At 48.5% G+C, this 13,159-nt stretch overlaps 1 protein-coding gene across 1 annotated transcript in view; it reads right to left on the reverse strand.

Moving 5' to 3' along the window:
* The window catches only part of birc6 (baculoviral IAP repeat containing 6), a 274,230-nt gene that overhangs the window by 73,184 nt on the left and 187,887 nt on the right, over window positions 1-13,159 (reverse strand). Inside the window, exon 65 of the mRNA XM_056291274.1 lies at window positions 1,138-1,357. Within this exon, the coding sequence (XP_056147249.1) occupies window positions 1,138-1,357 (220 nt within the window). The remainder of the gene's footprint in view (window positions 1-1,137; window positions 1,358-13,159) is intronic.

Raw genomic sequence — 13,159 nt, forward strand, 5'->3', positions numbered from 1 at the left:
CTGTGTGCCCCAGACACGCCCGCTTTTATTGGCAGCGAATTGGTATTGTTTTAATGTTTTTTGATCTAATGCGATTGGACAATTCTTCTGGCTGTCAATCATGTTCACATATACCATGACGCCTCGTCTCGACTGTCAATCATCCACCGTCTACGAACCCTGATAAAATCTATAGGCTACATTGTCCTTAATAACTCTGGGACTGTGTGGACATTAAAGCAGCTATCAGGTGTGCTGCGCCATGGTCAATTGCCCCCTCCCGCCAAACATTTTTAGCACCAGCCGCCACTGCATTCTATGCTCTATATATGGCAGCTGGTCTAGCCTGTTAACACACAGACAAACAGAAGAATCCTACTGATTCACACCAGTGTTATACACCCATGTGATAGACCTTACAGTTTTGCTTTACATGTGAAAGAGACACATCTAGTTCCAAGCAGAGGCACCACTTCCTCATTCTATTTGTTATCAACTGGCTTTTGTTTCGTCTCTCTCGCTACTTACATAATCACTAATAATACAACTTGGAGGTTCTCTCAGCTAAATTCTGTAAGAATACAGTCCGTCGTCTGTGTTTGGAAATAAAAACATTATAAGATATAGCACTGTAAAACACACCTGAAAGCATACATTTCCTTGTTGTAGTATCCAACACCAAACCAAATATTCCATTTAGTACCCTAATCTGTCCTAACCTTCATAATATGGCTACCCTAACCTGTCCTAACCTTCATAAGAGTATCCTAACATGTCCTAACCTTCATAATAAGAGTATCCTAACCTATCCTAACCTTCATAATAACAGTATCCTAACCTGTCCTAACCTTCATAATAACAGTATCAAAGCAGTGTCCTTATTATAAAGCAACAAATATCAGCTGTGACCTTAATGCTGCACAGAATGATGAGAAAACAGGTTGTTATTGTTTCATTGCATTTGGCTTTTACGGTTCGGAATAAACATTCGAATAACGTTACCCTTAAAACAGACATGAATTTGGAAATAACATGTCAAAAAGCTTTTTAAGAAACATTTTAATATTTAGTAAAGGTGCACTGTAAAGCTGGAAAATCAAATTGGATTAATGCAAATAATCATGTTTGGGGGAAAAACATATACGGTCTGCATGTTACCTGAGGCGGTTGGTGTACGTGTCCACGCATGTCTTCATTTTGGCCAGTAGCATGCCCACAGAGGTTTGCCCCTCAGAGTGCTCCTCTTCTCCCTCCTCCTCCTGCCCTATGTCTCCAGACAGGGGTAACAGCAGAGGCACCAGGGCGGTGCAGGTGGAGATGGCCCGGAGAAGCTCTAGCAGCGCCCGGTACAGGGGCACGTGGCGCGCCATATCCAGCACTGCAGAGACAGAAGAGAGAAGTAGAGTTTTACAGCAATGTCCCTTAAACTGGAGGGTTACCACTCCTTTTAGGAAATCCTTTTCCAGGACTTTAAGAACATTTCCCATGTCTTGATGCATGCTCAATAATCCAGGTAAGAAAATCAAAGAAAGTTGAATCAGTTCACCTAACACAACTTTTATTGAGAGAAACATTTCAGCACCATCTAAGTGACCTCCTCAGTCTCAACTGACTGCAGGTATCCCCACCCTTATAACGGTTACACCACTGTACTGTTTTCAAGGGTGGGGGTACCCGCAGTCATTTGAGACTGAAGAGGTCACTTAGATGATGATGAAATTCTTCTCTCAATAAATGTTGTGTCAAGATGAACTGATTCAACTTTCTGTGAACATTTTCTAAGAGGTCTGCTTGGATGTATATGACAGCTGTTTATGACAGAAGGTCATATTATTCAGTATTCACTATCAGGGGAAGTCTCAACAGTCTCTAAATGGACCGTGTAACTTTTTTCTTTTTTGGATTTCTCCCCATTTTCTCCCCAATTGTATTTGGCCAATTACCCCACTCTTCCGAGCCATCCCGGTTGCTGTTCCACCCCCTCTGCTGATCCGGGGACGGCTGCAGACTACCACATGCCTCCTCCAATACATGTGGAGTCACCAGCCGCTTCTTTTCACCTGACAGTGAGGAGTTTCACCAGGGGGATATAGCGCATGGGAGGACCATGCTATTCCCCCCAGTTCCCCCTCCCCCCGAACAGGTGCCCCGACCAACCAGAGGAGGCGCTAGTGCTGCGACCAGGACACATACCCCCGGATTCCCACCCGCAGACACGGCTAATTGTGTCTGTAGGGACACCCGGCCAAGCCAGAGGTAACACGGGGATTCGAACAGGCGATCCCTGTGTTGGTAGGCAACGGAATAGACCGCCACGCTACCCAGACGCCCCTTGGACTGTGTAACCTTTAACTGGTCACTGAACATACCACTAAAACATCAAGCACAGATGTGGCATCTCAGCAGCTAAACATATGGCTGAAAATGTGACCTCAACTAAAGAAAAAATGCAATTTTATAATCGAACTTCATAATGTTCCATGACCTCAAATCATTATTCCAGGATAGCTGCACAAAGTGATCAGGGGAGGAGAAAAAAACTCCAGATTGCTGAGACTGCACTCAAGAGTGGAGAGAGCCAGCATCATGCAGACTAAAGATGGATAGTAGAGAACACCACCAAACTGGACAGACGGGATATGAAAGTTTATTAGATTTCTACGAAAAGGCAAAATGATAAACGACACGTAGGGGCCCAATCCAGACGCATTCCAAGCTACTCTGGAACTACACTACACTATATACTACACACACACACACACACACACACACACACACACATATATATATATATATATATATATATATATAAATACTATGAGTACTATGAGTATCTAGTATGAGATCCTCGCAAAGCAAATGAGAGGCAAGACAACAAGTTGCTTTGACACCACACTGTAACCCCCCCCCCCACAAATGCAACTCTACACACAGTCGCTTTGTTGTCTAGATAAATGGAGTCTGAGCCAAGCTGAGTTAAAAATAAAAAAATAAAAACGGAAACAGGTGAGGAAAGCTCAGGGGGTGCCATTTTTAAAGAAAATTTTGCAAAGCTGGCTGGCCAGAGCATGTGAATGTGAAGTGGAGTCGAGGAGATGTGGTTTGCAGGTGACTGAAATAGACTCATCAAGGTGCTCGGAGAGAACAAGGAAGTGTCACAGGACGGGGGAAGAAAGCGGGAAAGCCATGGAGGAACGTCGCTGAGGGAGGTATGGAGGAGGAGAATGTGTGGGGAAACAGACGGAGGGCTGTGTGTAAAGTAGGTGTATGGGGGATGGGATATACATGGGGGTTTGTTCCAGGAGTGAGGATGGGGATACAGCTCCTACCCACTGGATTTTTCCTCACCAAAAGATGACAGCGCTCCCTTCATGGCCACGATAGGGGCCTGAACAAAAACAAGAGGTGGATGGCTGTATAACCTAGGTGTGCTGCAGCCTCAACTAAATAAAGACTCACGCTTTGCAGATACAGTGCATCCGGAAAGTATTCACACCTTCACTTTCCCCACATTTTGTTATGTTACAGCCTTATTCCAAAATGGATTAAATTCCTTTTTTTCTCATCAATCTACATACAATACCCCATAATGACAAAGTGAAAAAGGTTTTGTAGAAATTTTTACAAATTTATTAAAAATAAAAAACTGAAATATTGCATGTACATAAGTATTCACACCCTTTACTCAGTACTTGGTTGAGGCACCCTTGGCGGCGATTACAACCTCAAGTATTCTTGGGTATGAAGCTACAAGCTTGGCACACCTATATTTGGGGTATTTCTCCCATTCTTCTCTGCAGATCCTCTCGAGCTCTGTAAGGTTAGATGGGGAGCGTCGCTGCACAGCTATTTTCAGGTCTTTCCAGAGATGTTCAATGGGGTTCAAGTCTGGGCTCTGGCTGGGCCACTCAAGGACATTCACAGACTTGTCCTGAAGCCACTCCTTCGTTGTCTTGGCTGTGTGCTTAGGGTCGTTGTCGTGTTGAAAGGTAAACCTTCGTCTAAGGTCCTGAGCGCTCTGGAGCAGGTTTACATCAAAGATCTCTCTGTACTTTGCTCCATTCATCTTTCCCTCGATCGTGACTAGTGTCCCAGTTCCTGCCGTTGAAGAACATCCCCACAGCATGATGCTGCCACCACCATGCTTCACTGTAGGGATGGTATTAGCAAGGTGATGAGAGGTGCCTGGTTTCCTCCAGACGTGACGTTTGGCATTCAGGCCAGAGTTCAATCTTGGTTTCATCAGACCAGAGAATCTTGTTTCTCATGGTCTGAGAGTCCTTTAGGTGCTTTCTGGCAAACTCCAAGCGGGCTGTCATGTGCCTTTTACTGAGCAGAGGCTTCCGTCTGGCCATTCTACCATAAAGGCCTGATTGGTGCAGTGCTGCAGAGATGGTTGTCCTTCTGGAAGGTTCTCCCATCTCCACAGAGGAACGCTGGAGCTCTGTCAGAGTGACCATCGGGTTCTTGGTCACCTCCCTGACCAAGGCCCTTCTCCCCGATTGCTCAGTTTGGCTGGGCGGCCAGCTCTAGGGGGAGTCCTGGAAGATCCAAACTTCTTCCATTTACGAATGATGGAGACCACTGTGCCCTTCGGGACCTTCAAAGCTGTAGAAATTTTTTTGTACCCTTCCTCAGATCTGTGCCTCGATACAATCCTGTCTCGGAGGTCCACAGACAATTCCTTTGACTTCATGGCTTGGTTTCTGCTCTGACATGCACTGTCAATAGTGGGACCTTATATACACAGGTGTGTGCCTTTCCAAATCATGTCCAATCCATTGAATTTACTACAGGTGGACTCCAATCAAGATGTAGAAACATCTCAAGGATGATCAGTGGAAACATTATGAACCTGAGCTCAATTTTGAGTGTCATAGCAAAGGGTGTGAATACTTATGTACATGCAATATTTCAGTTTTTTATTTTTAATAAATTTGCAAAAATTTCTACAAAACCTTTTTCACTTTGTCATTATGGGGTATTGTGTGTAGATTGATGAGAAAAAAAGGGAATTTAATCCATTTTGGGATAAGGCTGTAACATAACAAATTGTGGGGAAAGTGAAGGGGTGTGAATACTTTCCGGATGCACTGTATGTTGGCGGGTTACAAATTCACACAAAATCACTGCCATTTTTTATAAAAAAAAAACATCCTCCCCACCCCCTTTGCTGCTGTGTAATACTACTACTACTACTAATAATAATAATAATATGGTCATCAAGATGGTGCTGTGGACGGTCACATCGGTTCTGTGCTCTCTTCTACTGTTTCTGTTTGTGTATTTGTATAGTTTCTAGCTCCTACTCACTGATCACACACAGCAGGAACAACTTCCAAGTCTCCAACTGCCCAGCGGAAAAACGGAACAGGCTTTTTTACCAACCTTAACTGAACATTTTAATTAATGTCTTGCCGAGGTCTTGATCGGTACAGCCCTGTGTGGACTACGATGAAGTGAGTCGGAGCACTCATTAAACTGTGACAGTGGGGATTTAGGACCACGCTCCCGTCAGTCCACCTGGTGAATGTCCACTCTCTGGCCAACAAGATGGACGAACTGCTACTCCTAATCGGAAAAAACTAGGACTTTTCCAGATCTGCCACCCTGTGTGTCACTGAAACCTGGCTTAGTGAGCACATACCAGACAGTACACTTCATCTGCCGCAGTTCCAACTCCTCCACAGGGACTGCGAAATGGAGCTATCGGGAAAATAATGGGGTGGTGGCATCTGCTTCTACATAAAGGTACATGTATGGACGTCACAGTGTTGAGGAAATCATGCAGCCCTCACTTAGAGACCTTTTTCATTGACTGTTCACCGTGGGAATGTCCATCATTTATTCTGGGCGGGGTCTACATCCCTCCTCAGGCCTGTACCGAATTTGACATTATTACAGAAATACATGTGACTTGTCTAAATCCCGAATTACTTGGTTTACCCGACAGTACCTGCAATCCAATCAGAGACGAGGCCCTGACAAACCGATGTGCCAGGCACGAACAGGCGGACCACATAAAACACAGTTTTCCAGGAGCGGCTGTTCCGAAGGCGTTTTTGGCCTCAGAGCGTATGCCTGTGTGTGCTGCGCAACGCCAGCAACAAAATGGGTAGCTCAGCTCTTGTCAGTAGGTCTCAGACTGTTTTACATTTATATTGAAATTCCCAGCTCCCCACTGTCCCTCTTCCAGCATCCCAACAATACTGACCTCCACTGGCTTTAATCTGCTCTTCAATTCTTTACCGGTATGCTTCGATTGTCACCTGCTCCCAGCACCACCACCCCTCCTGTACTAAAGACTACGCCGTGAAGCTGACGGGCTGCTGTAGGTGCTGTGATTGATGGCCATACCCTTGTGGAACGTGTTTGTGTGCATTTGGGTGTGACTGCACGTTCCTGAAGCTGTTCCAACTCCTCTGTCTCGGTATCAGATAGGTCCTCTCCCCTCCCGCTTCCCTGACCTAAAGTTCCTCCCACTCTCCCAGGGTTTCATTTGAACAGTGGATTAAAAATTCAAAAGGAAATTTCACTCATGGAGGAATGAATACAAGGTGGCGACGTGCTACATTTGCTAAATATTTTAGGCTCCTACCCCATTTTTTAATCATCGACGTTAAGAGGGGTGAGGTCCTGAATGTTATAGATGATGACAGAGTGCAGTGGGTTGTGATGTACCCACTTGGCTTATACCAACACGGGGATAGCCTGATCGAATCCCCGTGTTACGTCCGGCTTGGTTGGGCGTCCCTACAGACACAATTGGCCAAGTCTGCGGGTGGGAAGCCGGATGTGGGTATGTGTCCTGGTCATTGCACGAGCGCCTCCTCTGGTCGGTTGGGGTGCCTGTTCAGGGGAGCGGGGTAACTGGGGGGAATAGCGTGATCCTCCTACGCGCTACGCCCCCTGGTGAAACTCCTCACTGTCAGGTGAAAAGAAGTGGCTGGTGACTCCACATGTGTGGGAGGAGGCATGTGGTAGTCTGCAGCCCCCCCCCCCCACCCGGATCGGCAGAGGGGGTGGAACAGCGACCGCGACGGCTTGGAAGGGTGGAGTAATTGGCCAAGTACAATTGGGGAGAAAAGGGGGAGAAAACTCCACAAAAAAAAAAAGCTCTAGTCTAAAATAGCATCGAGTCAATTACGAAAACAACAAAACGGAGAATCAGGGAGTTGTTTTTGTAACTTGGTTTGTGAACCAACAGGGTGTTGCCATCTCACACCTACTGAGTCTGGCCAGCAGGGACTGAGTCTGGCCAGCAGGGACTGAGTCTGGCCAGCAGGGACTGAGTCTGGCCAGCAGGGACTGAGTCTGGCCAGCAGGGGCGCGGGTGCCACCACCAGCAAGAAAAGGAGAAAAACAAACCTTAAACGTTCACCCTTCATTTTGTGGTTCTTATACATGAAGATAGATAACACATGCTGTCCACTGAAGCCTCGTGCTGTATCTGAACCCGGCATCAACAAGCGGGCCCACCGGCACGTTTAGATGACGCTGGGTCAACAAGCCAGAAACCAAACAGAGCGGCTGAGAAAATTAAAAAATTAAAAAAAAAGAAGAAGCAGGATGTAGAGGAATGTAGAGGCCAGATCTATGGCGAGGGGAGGCAGTCCGTTCTCACTGGTATGTGGTGCGACAACACTGTGCATGAAGACACGTCTGTCTCCCGGTAATTACAGGGGGACAGCGCTACGCAGTGGGGGCGGGTGGGTGCACAACAGCAAATAACTTGCACTCTCTCCCCACAATATGTACCAGTATAGTCCTAATGTACGTCGTGCTACAGCAGTAAGAGTACTTGTAGTGGTACAGCGTCTGCTTGAAGGAACACAGCGCTTCATGCCACACTGCTGCCAGAACAACAGCAGCCACCACAAAGGACGTGGCTGCTGCATGCCGGCTCGGGAGACACGTGGACACTGATCTGCCTCCCATGCCCCTTTTCCACCACACGCTACCGGCTCAACCCAACTCCACTTGCTTCTGCGTCACTTTCCATTATCATAAAAGTACCCCCCCCCCCCGTAGCTGGTCGTCATAGCGATGCCTGGTTTCAGTTTCTAAATGTACGGTATTTAAAAATGCCGGGTGATATCCCACGCGCGCATTGATGACGCGGTGACACAACATGACGCAATGAGGTGTTTCTCTGACCAATCAGAGGTCTGCACTGATTCCGGTACCCGCTCCAGCGTCATTGATTTTGGTACCGGCTGCAGTGTTTTTGGAACCTCAACAAAGGTGGTAGCAGAAAAGTGGTAACAGTTACCAAAATGCCGGTACTTTCCAGAAATGGAAAATGGAAAAAGTGCGAGTCGAGTTGAGCCGGTACCATGTAGTGGAAAAGGGACTTTGGTGAGCAGTAACATCCCGCTATGCAGTCAGGATGAAGCGCATACAAGGAGAAGAAACCTGATATAATGAGCACACCACGTAGGAGAATGTGACAGGGCTGTCCAAAGGTCCTGGAATTCTGGGGCAAAATGCAAGGAATCATAATGAGAGCTCTCCAGGAATGAAGGGGTGTTCAGTTATTCTAGGTAGCACGCTATCAGCTGGAATGAGGAAGAGAGCGAGATGGATTAATGGGTTCTCCAGAAAACCCACACATCATTACTCTCACAATCCTTCTTGAGGAAAAATACACTAAAGTGCTCTCAGCATAACTGGCTTCTTTCACAAACCCGTGTGTAAATCAAAATACTTTCCATTCGACCAGGTGCCGTTAGTTTCAGACAAACCTGAATCATTTCCTGTAATTTAAACTTACTCCTAAACGTCTTTATTTTCATGGCAGTTTGAATTATTTAATCACTTGCCTCTGTGATGTATTTGGACTGCCTCCAGTCATCGTCTCTGCTGTCAGCTTGTGACCATTTGTCTTAACTTGCTCAGATTAAAAGCAGCGTTAATCAGGACGATTGTCTTAATTGCCTCAAGTGTTTGTTCCTCCAGTGTCGGAGGTGGAAGAAAGACATGGCAGGATTAAACATGGCAGCTCTTATCACCCCCTAAAAAGGGGCATAACCAGAAGTGATGGAGTGAGGTCGTAATTCCTGATCAGAAATAAACAAGATTGGGCGCCCGGGTAGCAAAGCAGTCTATTCCGTTGCCTACCAACACGGGGATCGCCGGTCCGAGTCCCTGTGTTACCTCGGGCTTGGTCGGGTGTCCCTACAGACACAATTGGCCGTGTCTGCGGGTGGGAAGCCGGATGTGGGTATGCATTCTGCTCGCTGCACTAGCGCCTCCTCTGTTCAGTCGGGGCGCCTCTTCAGGGGGGAGGGGGAACTGGGGGGAATAGCGTGATCCTCCCACGTGCTACGTCCCCCTGGTGAAACTCCTCACTGTCAGGTGAAAAGAAGCAGCTGGTGACTCCACATGTATGGGAGGAGGCATGTGGTAGTCTGCAGCCCTCCCCGGACCAGCAGAGGGGGTGGAGCAGAGACCGGGACGGCTCGGAAGAGTGGGGTTATCGGCCGGATACAATTGGGGAGAAAAAACATACAAAATTGTTTTCTATGCTGACAAAAAACGAGGGAGCGACTCCTTCAATTGTTGCTCTGACCTGAGTGTTACAGTTCTACATCAACAGTGGTTATGAGGTTAAAACCACCGCCCCCTTGGCGTTTCAGCTGCACCCGGTTATACTGGGTATGTCAGTGTATCACCAGGCCCGGACAGAAGACAGGCTGTCAGGCTGACACAGTCTTGTACAAATCTTCAGGTTTTAATTCTGGTGTGGACTCCATGATTCTGCGTCATCAGACTAAACATTGATTCAATATCAACACGCAACTCTCAGTGCCAACCACCACCACCACCGCCACCATCACTGACACACACAACTCTGTGCCAACCACCACCACCACCGACACACACCAGACCTTCTGATGAGTAGAAACTTAACAGGGGCCTCAAGCCGAGTCACTGAATGACACGTGTAAAGATGAGCAGCCTCGCTGTACACAGTGGCCTCCACAATGAGCGGTATCGACCACGCTGACTTTAAATCAACCCACAACCCTCCAAGCCCTGCCTGACTTCAAACAAACACTAACTTCTTGCTGTCTGATTATTTACTTGACAGTTTTGGATATTCTATCTTTTGAAAGCCGAGGACCCGGCGAGTTCTGCCTGAGGAGACACAAGAGAACGATGCAACACCAGACACAAAAGCTGAAAGTCTAAAACCTGCCCCGTGGGAACACACACACACACAAACACACTATCATATATGTTGCCCTGGTGCAGCCCTGTCTTGTTTTCCATATCAATTAATTGTGTATCACACACAAATAAAAGAACGTTAATAACAACGATAACCTTGGGGACCACCGGTTTGAATGCCCGTGGTACCTCCGGCTTGGTCGGGCGCCCCCACAGACACAACTGGCCGTGTCTGCAGGTGGGAAGCCGGATGTGGGTGTGTGTCCTGGTCGTTGCACTAGCGCCTCCTCTGGTCGGTCGGGGCACCTGTTCGGGGGGGAGGGGGAACTGGGGGGAATAGCGTGATCCTCCCACGCGCTACGTCCCCCTGGTGAAACTCCTCACTCTCAGGTGAAAAGAAGCGGCTGGTGACTCCACATGTATGGGAGGAGGCATGTGGTGGTCTGCAGCCCTCCCCGGATCAGCAGAGGGGGTGGAGCAGAGACCGGAACGGCTCGGAAGAGTGGGGTAATTGGTACAATTGGGGAGAAAAGGGGGGGGGGTCTACCTAAAATGGAAGGAATCTCTGCATGTTTGTTGTTCGATTTTCTTGACAACTGTTCATCCAATCGACTCCACACTTGAAAGCTGTGATGCCGGCGGTCAAAGGAAGGGCGGTGTCGAGTGCGAAGTGGTTTGAATGAGCAGTTGTCAAGAAAATGAAAGGACATACATACATGCATGCATACATACATGCGTACACAGAGACGCTTCTTCCCACGGCAACCGGACGAACAGCGCCACATTGCTGCTATTGCAACTCACATTGTGGTCAGAGGGGGGATTACACCCGAATGGGCACTACATAGTGAGCCCCCCCCCCCTTCTTGCTCTCCCCAATTGTACTTGGCCAATTACCCCACTCTTCCGAGCCATCCCGGTCTCTGCTCCACCCTCTCTGCTGATCCGGGGAGGGCTGCAGACTACCACATGCCTCCTCCCATACATGTGGAGTCGCCAGCCGCTTCTTTTCACCTGACAGTGAGGAGTTTCACCAGGGGGATGTAGCACATGGGAGAATTATGCTATTCCCCCCTCCTCCCTGAACAGGCACATCAACCGACCTGAGGAGGCGCTAGTGCAGCGACCAGGACACACACCCACATCCGGCTTCCCACCTGCAGACACGGGTAATTGTGACCAAGCCAGAGGTACCACGGGGATTTGAAGCGGCGAGCCCCGTGTTGGTATGCAACGGAACAGACCACTACGCTACCTAGACGCCCATAGTCCTCTTTAACACCGGGTGGTTATTTTCTGTTTCTTCTCTCGTTCCTTGCCGTTTTTATTTTGGTGAAGTGGCCTACACGTGGTGAATATTGGAGCAGGTGTATTTCGGTGCGTTTACTTCAAGCCGTCTCAGGCTGAGCATTAGTCTGCCGTTCATCCTTCTCTGCCTGCCGGGCGCCGGGGGGTGCACAGTAGGATAGTCACATATTTACAAACTACTGTGCAACAAAAACCAAAATCTCCACAGTTCAGCTTTATTATTCTTACTTTCTATGCAGATGCACCCCCTACAGAGTCACCTCAGTCATTCTCCAAACAGACCTAGTCAAGTCATCCCTTTATCTTTCCTATCGAAAGATACAGATATTGCGGGAAAACAATTCGCCATGTGACTTCTTTTCCAATATCACGCAGCCCTGGAGCAGACGTGGGAGACTTTAGCTACTGGGAACAAAGGGACTGGGGCGGGGGGGGGGGGGGGGGGGGAGATAAATTAATGGCTCGCGGCGCCACTACATGTCATGGATATTTGACAAATTAGTGTTGGTCCAACAGTGTCAGATAAGATGCTGCCAGCAACCCCTCCTCTTCCAACCCCCCCCCCCCCCCCCCCCCGCCTGACACAAACACACACAACCCTCTGGGCAGCTAAGATGGAGAGAGGAGCAAACCAGACACGCCTCCATGTGTTTAACACTGTTCCTTTTCAACCCAACCCGTTTCATTAGGATGGCTCATTAATAAGCAAACACTTGGGGCGTCTGGGTAGCATCGCGGCCTATTCTGTTGCCTACCAACATGGGGATCGCTGATTCAAGTCCCCGTGGTACCTCTGGCTTGGTCAGGCCTCCCTACAGACACAACTGGCCATGTCGCGGGTGGGAAGCCGGATGTGGGCATGGGTCCTGGTCGCTGCACTAGGGTCTCCTCTGGTTGGTTGGGGCGCCTGTTTTTTGGGGGAGGGGGGAATAGCATGATCCTCCCACCCGTTACATCCCCCTGGTGAAACTCCTCACTGTCAGGTGAAAAGAAGCGGCTGGTGACTCCACATGTATGGGAGGAGGCATGTGGTAGTCTGCAGCCCTCCCCGGATCGGCAGAGGGGGTGGAGCGGCGACCGGGGTGGCTCGGAAGAGTGGGGTAATTGGCCAAGTATAACTGGAGAGAAAAAAGGGGGAACATTCCAAAAAAACAAAAACAAAAAAGTAAACACTTGTTTACACCGACAACCTGTTGGCGCGCTCAGTCTAGAATAAACGTTACCATGCCACACGGTTCGTTTCTCTTCTTGACCTCCGAACCATAGTTTGAGTGGGAGATGCTGAATTAACCCCCCCCCCCCAATACATACCCGCACACCCCCCACCCTCCACCCAACCATCTGACGTAGGTCATGTCAGCCTGTCTTTCCTCCCATCTTTTCTGATGGGGGGACTAGGTCTCTGAGGGACAGCACCCCGAGAATAAGACTGGATCTGGTAGACCAGTGAATTGTGTCCTTGGCTGACTTGTGTCATTTATTGAAGGCGTTGCGAGCAGAGTCAGACCACAGCGCAGTGGGAACAAATGTTCAGGGGTCCCACGCCTGTCTCTTTGAGTTTTAGGCAAGAGGAAAACCGGCAAGTCACTGTCACAGTGTGTCATGGCTGTGGAAGGTGATGTTGTTTGGTGCTGGGGGACGTGTTGGGTCTTGGAGCTCGAGGGCTTCAAGCACATGCTCCCCATTTCTGCTTCATCAA

Source organism: Lampris incognitus, chromosome 13, assembly GCF_029633865.1.
Source record: "Lampris incognitus isolate fLamInc1 chromosome 13, fLamInc1.hap2, whole genome shotgun sequence".
NCBI classification, from domain to species: Eukaryota; Metazoa; Chordata; class Actinopteri; order Lampriformes; family Lampridae; genus Lampris; species Lampris incognitus.